The sequence below is a fragment of the Euprymna scolopes genome, chromosome 15 (genome assembly GCF_053919585.1).
Source record: "Euprymna scolopes isolate OS-2025 chromosome 15, ASM5391958v1, whole genome shotgun sequence".
NCBI classification, from domain to species: Eukaryota; Metazoa; Mollusca; class Cephalopoda; order Sepiida; family Sepiolidae; genus Euprymna; species Euprymna scolopes.
Window position 1 is genome coordinate 70259963 of NC_136496.1, and position 13895 is coordinate 70273857.

General features: G+C 36.4%; 1 protein-coding gene across 2 annotated transcripts in view; it reads left to right on the top strand.

Moving 5' to 3' along the window:
- The first annotated feature begins 3429 nt into the window (after nucleotides 1–3429).
- The window catches only part of LOC145293877 (uncharacterized), a 34718-nt gene continuing 24252 nt past the window's right edge, over nucleotides 3430–13895 (top strand). The window contains exons 1-2 of one of the 2 annotated variants that reach the window (XM_080140630.1): nucleotides 3430–4273; nucleotides 11848–13466. In XM_080140630.1, the coding sequence (XP_079996756.1) occupies nucleotides 12264–13466 (1203 nt within the window). In that variant the 5' untranslated portion in view covers nucleotides 3430–4273; nucleotides 11848–12263. The remainder of the gene's footprint in view (nucleotides 4274–11847; nucleotides 13467–13895) is intronic. The other variant, XM_080140631.1, reaches the window with a different exon arrangement.

Genomic DNA, 13895 nt, shown 5'->3' on the forward strand with positions numbered 1-13895 from the left:
AATCAAACTTCCCAACCTCTCAAGCACTCACTTTCTGAACATAGCAGAAGGCAATACACTTTTCGTTACATACACAGCCAATCTCTATCCACTGACATAAACAACAAAAAATAGCATGAGCCATAATCACAAGGAGTGTAGGAGGCAGAGTGTGTCTTGTCAACAATGCCAGTGAACCAAACAAATACCAAGACAACTTTATTCCTGTGTGGTCATCGACCCAGATGACATGTTATCCTCTGCAGAGAAGCTGAAATTTTAACAGCTTATTTCGAGTTTTATGAGGCTTTCAGAGAGGATCTACCATGGCATAGTGGCTCATTTGGTCACTTCAAGACTTCCATTAACATGGATGCTACTCGGCCGCCCCAGCTTAGAGGTCGACTTCCTCTATACAATGAAAACAGACTCCGAGAACTGCAATTTAAGTTCAATTAGTTAAAACACATTGGTGTGTTTTCCCGTCCAGAAGTCATCAGACTAGCAGTGGAGTATGTGAGCTCATCCTTCCTTGTCAAAAAGCCAAATGGAAGTCATCACTTGGTTACTGCATTTTCTAGCATTTGTCGATATACAAAGCCTCAGCCATCTGCCATGTTGAAAATTGACTCCACTCTAAGGAAGATAGGTCAGCGGCGATAGATTATCAAACCTGATTTCATTAGGGACTCCTATTAGATCCACTTGGCAAAGGAGTCCATGAAATATTATGGTGTTGTTACCCCTTTTCAGAGGCATGCATGTCTACACAAGATGCGCAATAGGTATGCCAGGATCAGAAATAGCTCTGGAAGAACTGTGTAGAGTACTAGATGACTTGCTGGTGGAGGGATATGTGGCAAAGCTTGCTGATAATCTTTATTGTGGAGGGAATAGCCCTGAGGACCTATCATCAGTTTGGCATAGTCCTTGCAACTCTATCTGTGGCCAATTTAAGACTATCCACCAGCAAAACCATACTATATCCTAAGCAAACAACCATCCTTGGATGGATATGATCAGAGGGATACTTGTCATCTGGGCCCCACCGTATCATTACACTTAGCGCCTGTGAACTTCCCAAGACTATGAAGGGTTTACGATCATTCATAGGAGTCTACAAGGTCTTAAACTGTGTCATTCCTAACTGTTCCCACTTTCTTAGCCCTTTAGATGAAACCACTGCAGGAAAAAAGTCACAGGATGCTATAAACTGGTCTGACAACTTATATGAAGCATTTTTCGCTGCTTAGAAATACCTGACTTCAGCAAAAACCATTCATGCTGAGCAGTTGTGGATCATGACTGATGATTCTCTCAGACAACACAGCATTGGTTCCCTGATGTATGCAGACAGAGGAGGGAGACTACTGCTCTGTAGCCATTTTTCTGTGAGACTATACGACCATCAACTCACCAGGTTACCATGTGAAGTAAGGCATTAGCTATTGCTGCAGCGATCAAACATTTTGGCCCAAACCTGATTCAGTCAGAACATCATCCTGCTGTCCTCACTGATAGCAAGCCCTGTGTTCAGGCCTATGAAAAGCTCCGCTGAGGTCAGTTCTCAACCAGCCCCAGCTTAATGTCGTTCCTGTCAACTGTCTGCTGTTTCCAGGCTTCCGTCCAACATCTTGAGAGCAGAGTGAATTTGTGTGCTGATTTTGCCAGCCGTAATGCTTCTGAGTGCAGGCATCCAACATGTCAGGCCTGCTGTTTCTTGCAGATGCAGGAGGAAGCCACCATGTTTAGGATTTCTCTTATGGAGATAATTAAGGGATCCATATACCAGCCGCCCTGCATGAAAATAAATCCAAAATGAGTGCTCAGACCTTAAATGAACACAGGAACACCTGATGCAGGGAACTCACCCTTCAAAGCGAATTAAAGACATTAATGATGTGAAAAGATATCTTCAGACTACCACATTAGCCCGGATGGCCTTGTAGTTGTTTATCAAAAAGAGTCTCTTCTCCCACAGTGGAATGCAATTATTATCCCATGACATGCCCTACATACCTTACTGACAGTGCTGCCAGATGCAACAGGTAATGAGCCGATATTTCTATGCCTTGGACCTAGCTGAAGCTATAAATAAAATTGTATCTTCATGTCACCAGTGTGCTTCATTGAGCAGCTCCTCACTTGTAGCTGTTCCTCAGTCCTGTGAGAACCCCCCTAAATGCATGAGCTTAGGTTTGCTGCTGCTATCATCAAGAGGAATAGACAACTGATTTTTGTCTTATGGGAGTATGTCAGTTCTGATACTGTTGCCCTCCTTATTCCAAATGAGTAAAAGGACACATTGCGGGAGGCTATTCTAAAGGCCTGTTTGCCCATCAGACACATCATTAATCCACCTGCAGTCATAAGGACAGACTCTTCCCATCCCCAGCTTCAAATCCCTAAAAAATTATGGGTTTCTGCTTACTCACCATATCTCAATAGAGATAGGTAGCCCTAAAACCTCAATCATAACCCTGTTGCTGAAAAGGCTGTCCAAGATGTCCAGCGAGAACTTCTCAGGTTGGACCCAGCTGGTTTGCAGATCTCTGCAGTCTTGCTCTCTGTAGCATGTTGCACATTGAACTGTAGGTTTGGATCACTTGGATTGTCCCCCAGAGAGATTGTGTATCATTGGGACCAATTTATTAATGAATGCATCCATTTCAATGATATAGTTCTTATAGAAGAGCAGCATCATAGACGCAAGGCCAACCATGTTTACAGTGAGCGGTCTAAGGCTCCCAACCGCTCACGTAGGCCTTGTATGGAGATGAATGTTGGAGATATTGTGTTCCTTCACAGTGACCTATCAAAAAGCAAAGACAGCTTCTAACAAAGAATGAGTGATACTTAGTTTAATCCAAGCAAGATGAGTGGATGTACATTTGAAAGTTTGCTGGCTCCCAGTTAAGGGCCAATACATACAAGGTCCACAAAGATGGTAGCTTCAGGGTCCTTTCTCATCCAGGTAACAGCCCGAGGATTAATCTTGAACATCCAAATGACATTGACAAGGAAGATAGCCACCTAGCCTTGCATACAAAGCCCTCCATCCCTGAGACAATTAGCAGTGTAACCAGTAACAAGAAGTTACTATTAAGCAGTCAACCAACCAGCCAATCCTCTACTGTAACCAAGGAGAAGATTCCAGTCAACCTCTTCCATGGAACAGACACAACACAACCATCTCGTTGATGGTCAATAGACAAAGACATACCTGTCTCCCCAGCTGTAGGGTGAAACCATCCTACCCGAAAGACTTACTAACCTTTTATGACCAACCCTATAGTTCTTTTCCTTCGATGACCAGCTCTATAGCTCTTTTTCTTGAGAAAAGAGAAAAGAAGAAAAGAAATAAGTCAGTATTGAATTATAACTGTATATTGGTCAAGGGAGATAACTCAGCATGACGGTGTTATTTACAGTTGTCGTCTGCCTCTTCCATTTGTGTTTAGGTATTCTGTTTTGTTTGGAGTTTTGTTCTGTACGCTCGAGAATAAAGTCTCCTTCAAACGATTTCGTGTGATATACCTTAATTTACTTGCGAAGGAATTGAGAATGAAAATAGCATTGGAGAACGGCAGAAATGACGATTTATTCTTAGAAGATTATCCCGGATTTGGGGGGGGGGTCAAGGGTCATATCTTGGTTAGAATTACGTTTCTGTATAGTTCATAGCTGTAACTACTCGACTAAGGACGATAACTATATCTATAGCTCGTAGACTCATGACCGAGTTATCGTCCTTGGCCGTTCATGTGTTATTACTTTAAAAAAAAAGTACATTCTTCTAATAAACAATGCCATGACTGAACGTATATTTCGCACTGGAAATTTTGAAAATCTTAAATTTAAAAAAATACATCAATTCTTAATTGTTTTTCACTATAAGTTTAAATATTAGTTTTCGGCATATTAACAAGACTCTATAAACAAACAATCAGGATTGTATTTACAGAGTTTCGCTTGGCTTATTAAGTCAAAAAGCACCCAAAAATAAACAAGCATTGAAGACGCTTTAGTTGTTTAGGGAAGTGAAAAAAAGAAAAGGCGATATTTATCTCCGATTGCTTAAAACTTGGATGTGATCAGTTCTCCACTTTGCGATCTTATGCATTGTAAGAAGCGAATCGTTGATTTGTTAATAATTATTTTCGCATCCAATCAGCGATCGTTTTACAAATTGATCTAGGCTTATACTTACTACACCTAGCCAAACAATGTCACAAAATTGGTGAGAAAAAAAAATGTTTGAAATTTTAATTTACATTTTAGGAGGGTAAAAGAGGTAAGTTTAAATATTTCTTTTCCATTTACTTATAAGCTGGAAGCGAAATTACGTTTGCGCGTTGAAAATCTCATTTTATTTTTGCATTTAAATATTTTTCCCTACTGATTTACTTTAGTTTTTGGCTGATGAATTTCTGGGATGTAAAAAAAAACAACAAGAAATCTACTTTAAAAATACATTTTTTTTTAATTTGTTTCATTTAAAGCTAACTTGCAATAAACAAAAAAGAATCTAATTCGAGTAATACTTCTGGTGATCGATGATACCATGAAACTGCAGTTAAGTGTTAAACTAAGACGATGTTAGTATTATTTATTATTGGTAAGGAATGTCTATTTTTCTCGTTAAGAAAATTAAAACTGGAGTCCGAGAAATCTTTTTTTATTTTTTTTTTATTTATTTTTTTCCTCATCTTGTTATTTAACAAGATTTAACAGTACCAATCTTAGTCACGGCGATGATAAGAAGTAGAGTACCGCAATTACAAGGATTGACATGTAATATTTACTAAGACTGGATGTTACAGAAGTACGATTTTGAGTAAAGATTCCATATTTAGAATTAAACCTATTTAAAAAAAAAAATAAAAAAAAGTGTGCTTAATCACTTATTGTATCGCGCTATTTTTAATAGTATTTTCAAATTTTACCATATTATTTTTTGGGGCGCACACACTATTGGGACGAAATTTCGGAAATTATCAAACTTAATTTCACATGAAAACAATGGTATCTACGTATTCCTTGTATTTTTAAGATGATTATATCAAAAAATTACGAAAATCGATAAGGTAGAAAATTATTGGCACTTCTGCATCACAGTGCCATGAGGAGGCGACTAAGACGTGTTCGACCCCTGTTCTTTGAATGAGAAATGCCCTCTACCGGCCGTTCTGTGAACCTCAAATATAAACAAGTGTCTCCGAGAACGCAAAAATATATAATGAAATAAATAACACAAAAATATTGGAAAAGCGAAACATTTATTGTATAAAAAATATAATTTTAATGTTTTAATATGATTTCTTTTAAATGAATGATTTATAACTGAAAATAAAATAAATGTTAAAACATGAAACATTTATAGATTGTTTTTAGAATTATTTGGGGGGTTTTCTGTACGATTGTATAAAATGTAGCAACATATAATTTTTTTTTTCACAATGAGATTGTATAAAAATATATCTAAATATAATTTTAACGAAATGTAGCAAAATGTAATTTTAAAAACATGAAAAATTTATAGAGGTTTAAGAATTTTTTTTTACACAAAGATTGTTTGTTTTTTGTTCACAGTAAGATTGTATAAACATATATCAAAATATAATTTTTGGTTTGTCAATAGAGCAAAATATAATTTTGATATAGAAGTTTTTATTTATTTATTTATAAAAATTCATAGTAATTTTTAATAATTTTGTTTTTGTTTTTGTTTTTCTCAGTGCGTGATGATACGATTTATCGACCCCTGTTCGCTTGACACACGCCCTCTATTGGCCGTTCTTGAAACTAAAATACATTCGCCTCGTAGAACTGTCATTACACTCATGCAGAAATACCAAATTATTTATTAAAGAAAATAAAAAATAGAATTTAATGAAAACGATAATAAACACACGAGAGTTCAAAAAAAGGATGTAATTTTCCGTTTCGATTTAAACAAGATGACGGAAATTTTCACCTGTTATCACGATTAAAGTTTTCTTGTTTTTTTTTTGTTTTTTGTTTTTTAATAATTCAGGTAATTCCGGTAATTCAGACTGCATAATTTGAAAAACAATTTTAATTTTTGGTGCCCTTTTTGGGAGAACTGGATTATCCCCACATTAAAAACCTTGTATGGAGACAGACAGACAAACATATAGCCTTTTATATATTAGATTTGTGTTACTTGGATTCTTTGGACTACTGTTCTCATCTTAAGCATTATTTTCACAGCGTCTTGTGGAGAAGCTCTTCCGCATTTTTTCACACCAGACAGATGAACATGAATCACCGAGATATATCATGAATCAGCTGTTTCTAGAGTCATCTTTGGCTCACGTTTCTATGTTTTCTCCTTTGACAAAATATAGTCTTCAACCATACTGGCGGCTACATCTCCAAGAACTTCTTGCACTGGCTTAGCATTTGTGAGAAACCTAAAATATGTTACATTTGCACCATACGGATGTTACAGCAGTTGTTGTAACAAATTAAGGTTGATTAATTAAAACGACAAAGGTTTACATAGGATTATCATAGTAGCCCCAATAACAAAATAATTGATGGTACTCTATAACATTATTTGCATTACTTGGATTCATCGGAATACTGCTCATCTTAAGCATTATTTTCACGTCGTTGTATGGAGGTGTAACTTCTACAACTCTAGAATCTTTCTGTTGAACTTTGGAATTAGCACAGAATTTTAAATGGAACTCATTATTTAATCCACAGGGTAGCATGCTCTCATTTCGTCAGCCATGACCGCATAAAAGTAATTCGTAATTGTATTTTGAATGTCGCCTGCACTGAGGATTGTAGTTATTTTTGAGATAACTAAGTTCAAAAAATGATGACAAAAAATTTATAAAAAAAAGATGTGCATAATTTAATTCCAGTTGTTGAACTATCATTCAGACTACTATTCTCATCTTCATCATTATAGTCACAATGTTTTGGCCGATGTGACCTTTAACAAGAGCATCGTTTTGAATGTTCTTCAAATGCATTTTTTCGTATTCTGTCAGCCATGATCAAGTAGAAATGTTAATCAATGTCAGTAATTATCGCCCACAGCAAGGATTGAACCACTGACTTACAGAAACCTGCAGCTTAAAACTAATTGTTAACCGACCTCATTAACTATTACAGCATGGAGCCATGTGGCAGACAATTCGTATTAATGAATTTTGGGGACTTTAAATCTAACCTTATCTAGTATTATTTTGTATTACTATAGAATTACTATTAATATTTTTGTAAATTAGTAGATAAGCATTTTCAGCTACCCTTACTTTTTTTTTTAATGTGTGAACAATCTAAAAAAAAAAACACAATTATTTCAGAATTTGACTAGCCTGGGTGCCCGGCATTGCTTGGGTGTTTCAAAGTGTGTGTTGAGCAAAAAAAAAAAAAAAGTGGTAGTAGGCAGGCAGGCAGGCTTGAACCTGTACCGCGAAGGAGGAAAAGAATGTGAAAAAAAACGTGACGTCTTTACCATTGCGTCCATCATCAAACCAGAAATGGCAAAGGTTTAAATTAAGGCTAGACAATCGAAAAGAGGGGATGACTTTCGAAAATATCAGTGAAAAAAGCGACCCCGCTCCCTCATTGTAGAAAAGTGCCCAGTTGAGAGTGAAGGAATTGATGGTTTTAGCCAATTTTTCGATATTTGTCGTCTGAAGGGGTCAAGCTTCAAAGCAATACAAATCTTGTGAAAATCCATCGCCTCTGTCGAAAATTTTAGGTAGACATACATACATACATACATACATACATACATTTAAACAGACAAGTGAGATTTATATTATAGACTAGCGGGGGTGACTGGCGTCGTTCGGGTGTTTGTAGGTGTTAAAAAAAAAAAGATTGGAAGCCATACCACAAAGGAGGAAAAGAAGGTGAAAAAAAGAGTTGATAATTAACTTTTGGCCAGATAAGAAAAGCCGAAAAAAAAAAAAAGCTAGAGAGAGAAAGAGTTCTTTCTCGCTAACCATTACGCCATAGCAGATAGCGAAATGAACGTTGCTTTTTAAATCTGGCTGAAGGCCAGTTAAGATTCTAGCTTTCTGCTGTGTTTGTTTCCCCACGATGTTGGGGAAAACCAGCTCTCCCCAAAAAGAGGGTAATCTGGCAGTGTCAAATAGCAAGTGTCTGATATGGACGGTTTCTGCCACACTGATCAAACCTAATTCAAAACATCCCAGCTTGGAGGGTCAGGTGGATGCCTTTGCTTCGATTGGTTTTGCTTTATTTATACGAGAAAGACAAACTCAAAACGAGGAAATTTTTTAAAACTTGATCAAAATAAACATAGAGACGATATCTGTTTGCAAATCGGAGATATTACGATCTAGGAAGTATAAGAAAACTTCTCCCAGAATGTAACCGATGCGAGAAGCCCAACAAAAAAAATTTTTGCGGGCATACACAAACGTGCACACCCATTTTGCCTTTGATATTATAGACTAGCCTGGATGCCCGGTGTTGCCCGGGTGTTTGGAGGTGTGTATTAAGCAAAAAAGAAAAAATAAGTTGTGGCAGGCAGACTCAAACCTGTGATGTGAAGGCGGAAAAAAAAGTAGAGGTGTGTGTAAGGGTGTTTGTTGAGCAAAAAAAAGGAAAATTGTGAGTGCAAAAAAAAAGGGAAAATTGTGAGTGCAAAAAAACAAAAGAAAAGAAAAATTGTGAGCAGGCTCAAACCATATCACACCAGAGGAAAAAAGAGGTGAAAAAAAAACAGTCTTACCGATTTGTCCACAATGGTTATGACGTCACGGATGGTCGAAATAATGCCTTTATGCGACCTCATGGAAGCGAGGGTTGAATAACTTGCAAAACCTGCCAGTGAAAAATAACTGACCCTCCCTCTACAAAAGTGCCCAGTTGAGGGTAAAGGAATTAATGTTTTTGGCCAATTTTTCGATATTTGTCGTCCGAAGAGTTGAGCTTGAAAATGATACTGATCTTGTGAAAATCCATCGCCTCTGTCGAAAGTTTTAGGCAGACATACAAACATACATACATTTTAAACAGATTTTTGCCCTTTATATATTATAGACTAGCGTGGGTGCCCGGTGTTGCCTGGGTGTTTGGAGGTGTAAAAGAAAAAAGAAAAAGTTTTGGTAGGGAGTTAGGCTCGAATTCGAAGCCTTGAGGCAAAAAAGAATGCCTGTCATCTTACCATGATGCTAAGAGGGCAAAGAAATGATAATAATTGAAATTAAATGATTAAAAAGTTAAGTGACAAGTGTGTAAATTTAATGAGATCAAACCTCACATCATAGGAGAATGAAATCATGCACTTCGGCTGCAAGCTAGTTTTTGCGTATTTGCCCAAGATGTTGGGGAAAACAGCTCCTCATAAAAAGGAGAGTGTCCAAATGAATAGCAATTGTCTGATATAACGGGTTTTGCCCGCATTGATCAAAGCTCATTGCTTTCTGGACGTCCCTGGCACGGATGCCAGGAAGACCCGTTTGCTTCAGGTTCAGTTTCGCTTTTTTATACGGAAAAGCCAAACAAACACGCAGAGACCAGGAAATACCGCAAAAATAATGTGTAAAAGTCCCACAAATAAAAGATAGACGCAACCTCCTTTCATAATTCATAGATATTATAATCTAGGTAGTATATAAAAAATTGTAAGAATTAGTGACCCCCCCTCCTCCCTTCCGAGCGACCCCCTCCAAAAGTCTTTGCCGGATGTACAAAAAATGTGCACACACTAACACACATTTTTGTTGCCCTTTATATATATATAGATGTTTGTTTATTTATTTTAATGATTGCAAATGGTACTCATTTTCTTAAGTTGAATAGCAGACTTGCAACATGAAATCTTTTATCCTAGCCAAATAAAAAAAATAAAAAAAAAGAAAACATGTCTAACCCAACACAACAGACCCTTTGTTTTCAAAGACCAAAAACTAACTGCTTCCTCAAACGTCCAACTTCACTTGACCATCTCACATCCAAAGAGAAAGCTCTGTGCCCTTAATCCTTACCCATAAGTTGGAATATATACATGTTGAACAGCGCTCTGGTTGGATAAAAATAAAAGCACACACATTTTAACAGGTTTATCAAAGAAAGCGCAGACTGAAGAAGATTTGGAATGACTCAGTCAAAGATGACGTCAGGCATTGGCACTTGAAACCAACATAAATGATAGAATTGGATGGAGATAATCACTTTGTACTTGCTATGGTTAACATGCAACCGACATCTGATGTGGAAACAAACATGTTAAATGAAGATAAGTATGAGTTATAAACTTATTATTAATAGGCATCTTAGTTTAGTTGAGAGCAATGTATTAGGGTTTTGTGTTTCCTTGAAAATCAGCATCTAAAAATCTGTTTCTTTTTTTTTTTTTTTTTAACTGAGTTCATTTTGCATTTGTCAATTTGATGTTTATGTCCATTGGTGATCTTTTAAACCAACACATTTCAGGTGAAAACATCATTATGTACTTACTTATCATGTTAAAATTAATATAATTTCTAAAAATTATGATAAACATGATTCCGTAGAATATGTGCTAGATGTATTTGTAACAAAAACAGAATCATCCACAATTACGTTCTGTTTAAAAATGGCGAACTTTTAATTCAAGTCAATTTAAGTCAAGGGAGATAAGTCAGTTTATCATATTGAATTGGTAACACAAATTAAAACATACAATAAAACTCGATAATTTGATAAGTTTTATTTTTACTTGTAATTATTTTTCTACTGAATTAGTAATTTTTTTTTTAATTAATAATTTTGAGATAACACATACAAATTAATGTTTTCATCTGAAATGTGTTGGTTTAAAGGATCACCAGTCTACAGGAGCGCTAGAAAATTTTAGCCTTATCTCCATTAATTTGATAAAGTTCAAGGTCAAAGGTCATTCCATTTATATCTTTTTGTTTTATTTATTTTAATTTTCTTCAAAGTGAACTATTTAAAATTGTTTTTACATTTTTCATGATCGACATAATTGAATTGGGACAGTTATTTTTATTCAAGTAGAGACAGCTTATGAATTTAATATTTCCTAGGAAGTTCTTTCTTTAGAGGAAATTGGCTCGATTCACTCAACTCAGGATGAATACCCATATCAAGGTAGGTATTCTTAAGATGGATTTGTTTGCAATCTTAGCAACAAAAACGCTATTTTAGACATTAGCGTGAAAGACCAATGAAAATGCTGTTTCAAACTTTAGCCTGACATACCAACGAAAATGCTGTTTCAAACTTTAGCCTGACAGACCAACGAAAATGCTGTTTCAAACTTTAGCCCGACAGGCCAACGAAAATGCTGTTTCAAACTTTAGCCCGACAGGCCAACGAAAATGCTGTTTCAAACTTTAGCCCGACAGGCCAACGAAAATGCTGTTTCAAACTTTAGCCCGACAGGCCAACGAAAATGCTGTTTCAAACTTTAGCCCGACAGGCCAACGAAAATGCTGTTTCAAACTTTAGCCCGACAGGCCAACGAAAATGCTGTTTCAAACTTTAGCCCGACAGGCCAACGAAAATGCTGTTTCAAACTTTAGCCCGACAGGCCAACGAAAATGCTGTTTCAAACTTTAGCCCGACAGGCCAACGAAAATGCTGTTTCAAACTTTAGCCCGACAGGCCAACGAAAATGCTGTTTCAAACTTTAGCCCGACAGGCCAACGAAAATGCTGTTTCAAACTTTAGCCCGACAGGCCAACGAAAATGCTATTTCTTATTTTAGCCTGGCAGACCAACGAAAATGCTATTTCAAACATATGTGCGAACAACAAACTGAGTTATGTAAAAATGTGAACGCACGTTTTCTTTTGATTATCTTTTTTATTTTTATTTATTTATTTTTTTTATATTTTTCAGCTGCTTTACAAAGATTCTTCTGTGCCTAAAAGAGTTTCTTCACAAGATTATTATTCAGCTGATACCAAAAAACAGTTTTTACAGAAATTCACTCCTTATTTGTAATCATAGACTCATCACTTGAAAAAGATAAAAGTTTAAAAACATATGTAACAAATACAAAAGAAAAACACTCATTTGTCGTTAAATATGGCAGATTCTTTCCATTTAATTTTTCATCGCAATCAAACTTTTTATACTTTGATATACCAAAGCGGAAAACATGGGAAATACCCACTTAATAGTTTGACGTTTTTGAAATGATGATAACCAGATGAGTCAAAAGACCCAAAGATCTTCAAATTTGCTATTCATTGCAATGAATTCCAAGAATTCACTTGACTTTTCTTCCAACTAAATAATCTTCCAAAATCAAAATGCTAGCAGCAGAAGAATGTGATTCTCCTCCTCCTATAATTGACTATTCCCAACTGACCGATGAAGGGGAATTGGCTTATGAGATTCATGAAATTCCCCTTAAGATGAGCTCCAGTCGGACAATTCGATCTAACAAAACTGCTGCCAACAACTTCCGGGAATATCTACGAGAGAACGGAATCGACGAACAGTTTGAAAAATTTAACAAGGAGACTCTGAACAAGACGCTCGGTCAGTTTTATGTTGATGCCCGTCAGGCAGACGGTACCCACTATAAAGTGAACTCTTTGGAAAATTTCCGTTACGGAATAAATCGTTACTTAAAATCTGCACCCTATTTTCGGAAGTTTGACATCATCAAAGATGAAGAATTTTCTGATGCTAATCATTATTTCAAGCTCGCCATAACAGAATTGCGGCGTCTTGGAAAAGGGGATGTGGATCATCATCCAGTAATAACCGATATTGATTTGAAAACTCTATACGCATCGATCCACCTCGATCCGAACACACCAGCTGGACTTCTAAATAAAGTTCAATTTGACATTCGGATGTACTTCTTCCGGCGAGGGATGGAGAACATGTCCAAAATGAGGAAATCAACGTTTAAAGTGACAAAAGACCCGGAAACAGGTTTAAAAATTGTGGTGAAGGTCGACGAAAACGGGAACCAAAACGAGAACGATCATGAGAACATTACGGGGATCATGCCCGAGTGTGTTGGCAGCTCCATGTGCCCGGTTAAATCCTTCGAGCTTTATCTCAGCAAAGTGCACCCAGATTGTGACCGTCTCTGGCAGCGTCCCAGAGAACACTTCTGCCACAATGATGAGGTTTGGTTCTGTCGATCTGCAGTCGGAGAAAAAAATCTTGCCAAATTCATGTCCAACTTGAGCAAAGTGTGCTTGTTATCGCAGACCTACACCAACCATTCAATCAGAGCAACGGGGGCTTCGATTCTACACAATTTTTTTGAACCAGCCCAAATCATGGCTGTTATGGGACAGAAATCAGCCGTGTATCTATCTGGATATCAAAGAGTTACTAACAAAGAAAAGATTTCCATGGGTCAAGCCATTACAGCTAGTCTCGGCAATGCACCTTCTTTGGTGTTTCCATCGTCTCTTAAATCTCTATGTGATCCTATTGAACTGGACATTGGAACGATATTTTTAGAGAATCAAGAACAGACCACAGACATGGTAAATATTTATTGTTATACAAAATCTGTGTTAATCAACGTTTATTTCCTTAAGGCTTTTTTTTGTTTTATATATATTTTACTCATGCAAAATAAATGTTAAAATATTCCTTGGTATTGAGATTGAGTTGTTTGAAAACATCCATTTTAATTATTTTAATTAGCTGTTATTTGCAATTTAATCAGCAAGTGACTCATCTCTACTAAATTTCTGTCTATTACTCTCACCCTCTCCAAATTCATATATTTTATACATTTTCTTTTACGATCTCACTCTCTAAAAAGTTTGTAATACTTTCTGTTCATTTCTAATGTTTCATTACTTAGTAGACTTTTCTCAGAACCCAAGAGCAAATAATGTTTAAAAACAAGCTTAAAATTTTATTAACAGACTGTAGGCCATCAATTATTGTGAGAGTAACTTCAAATA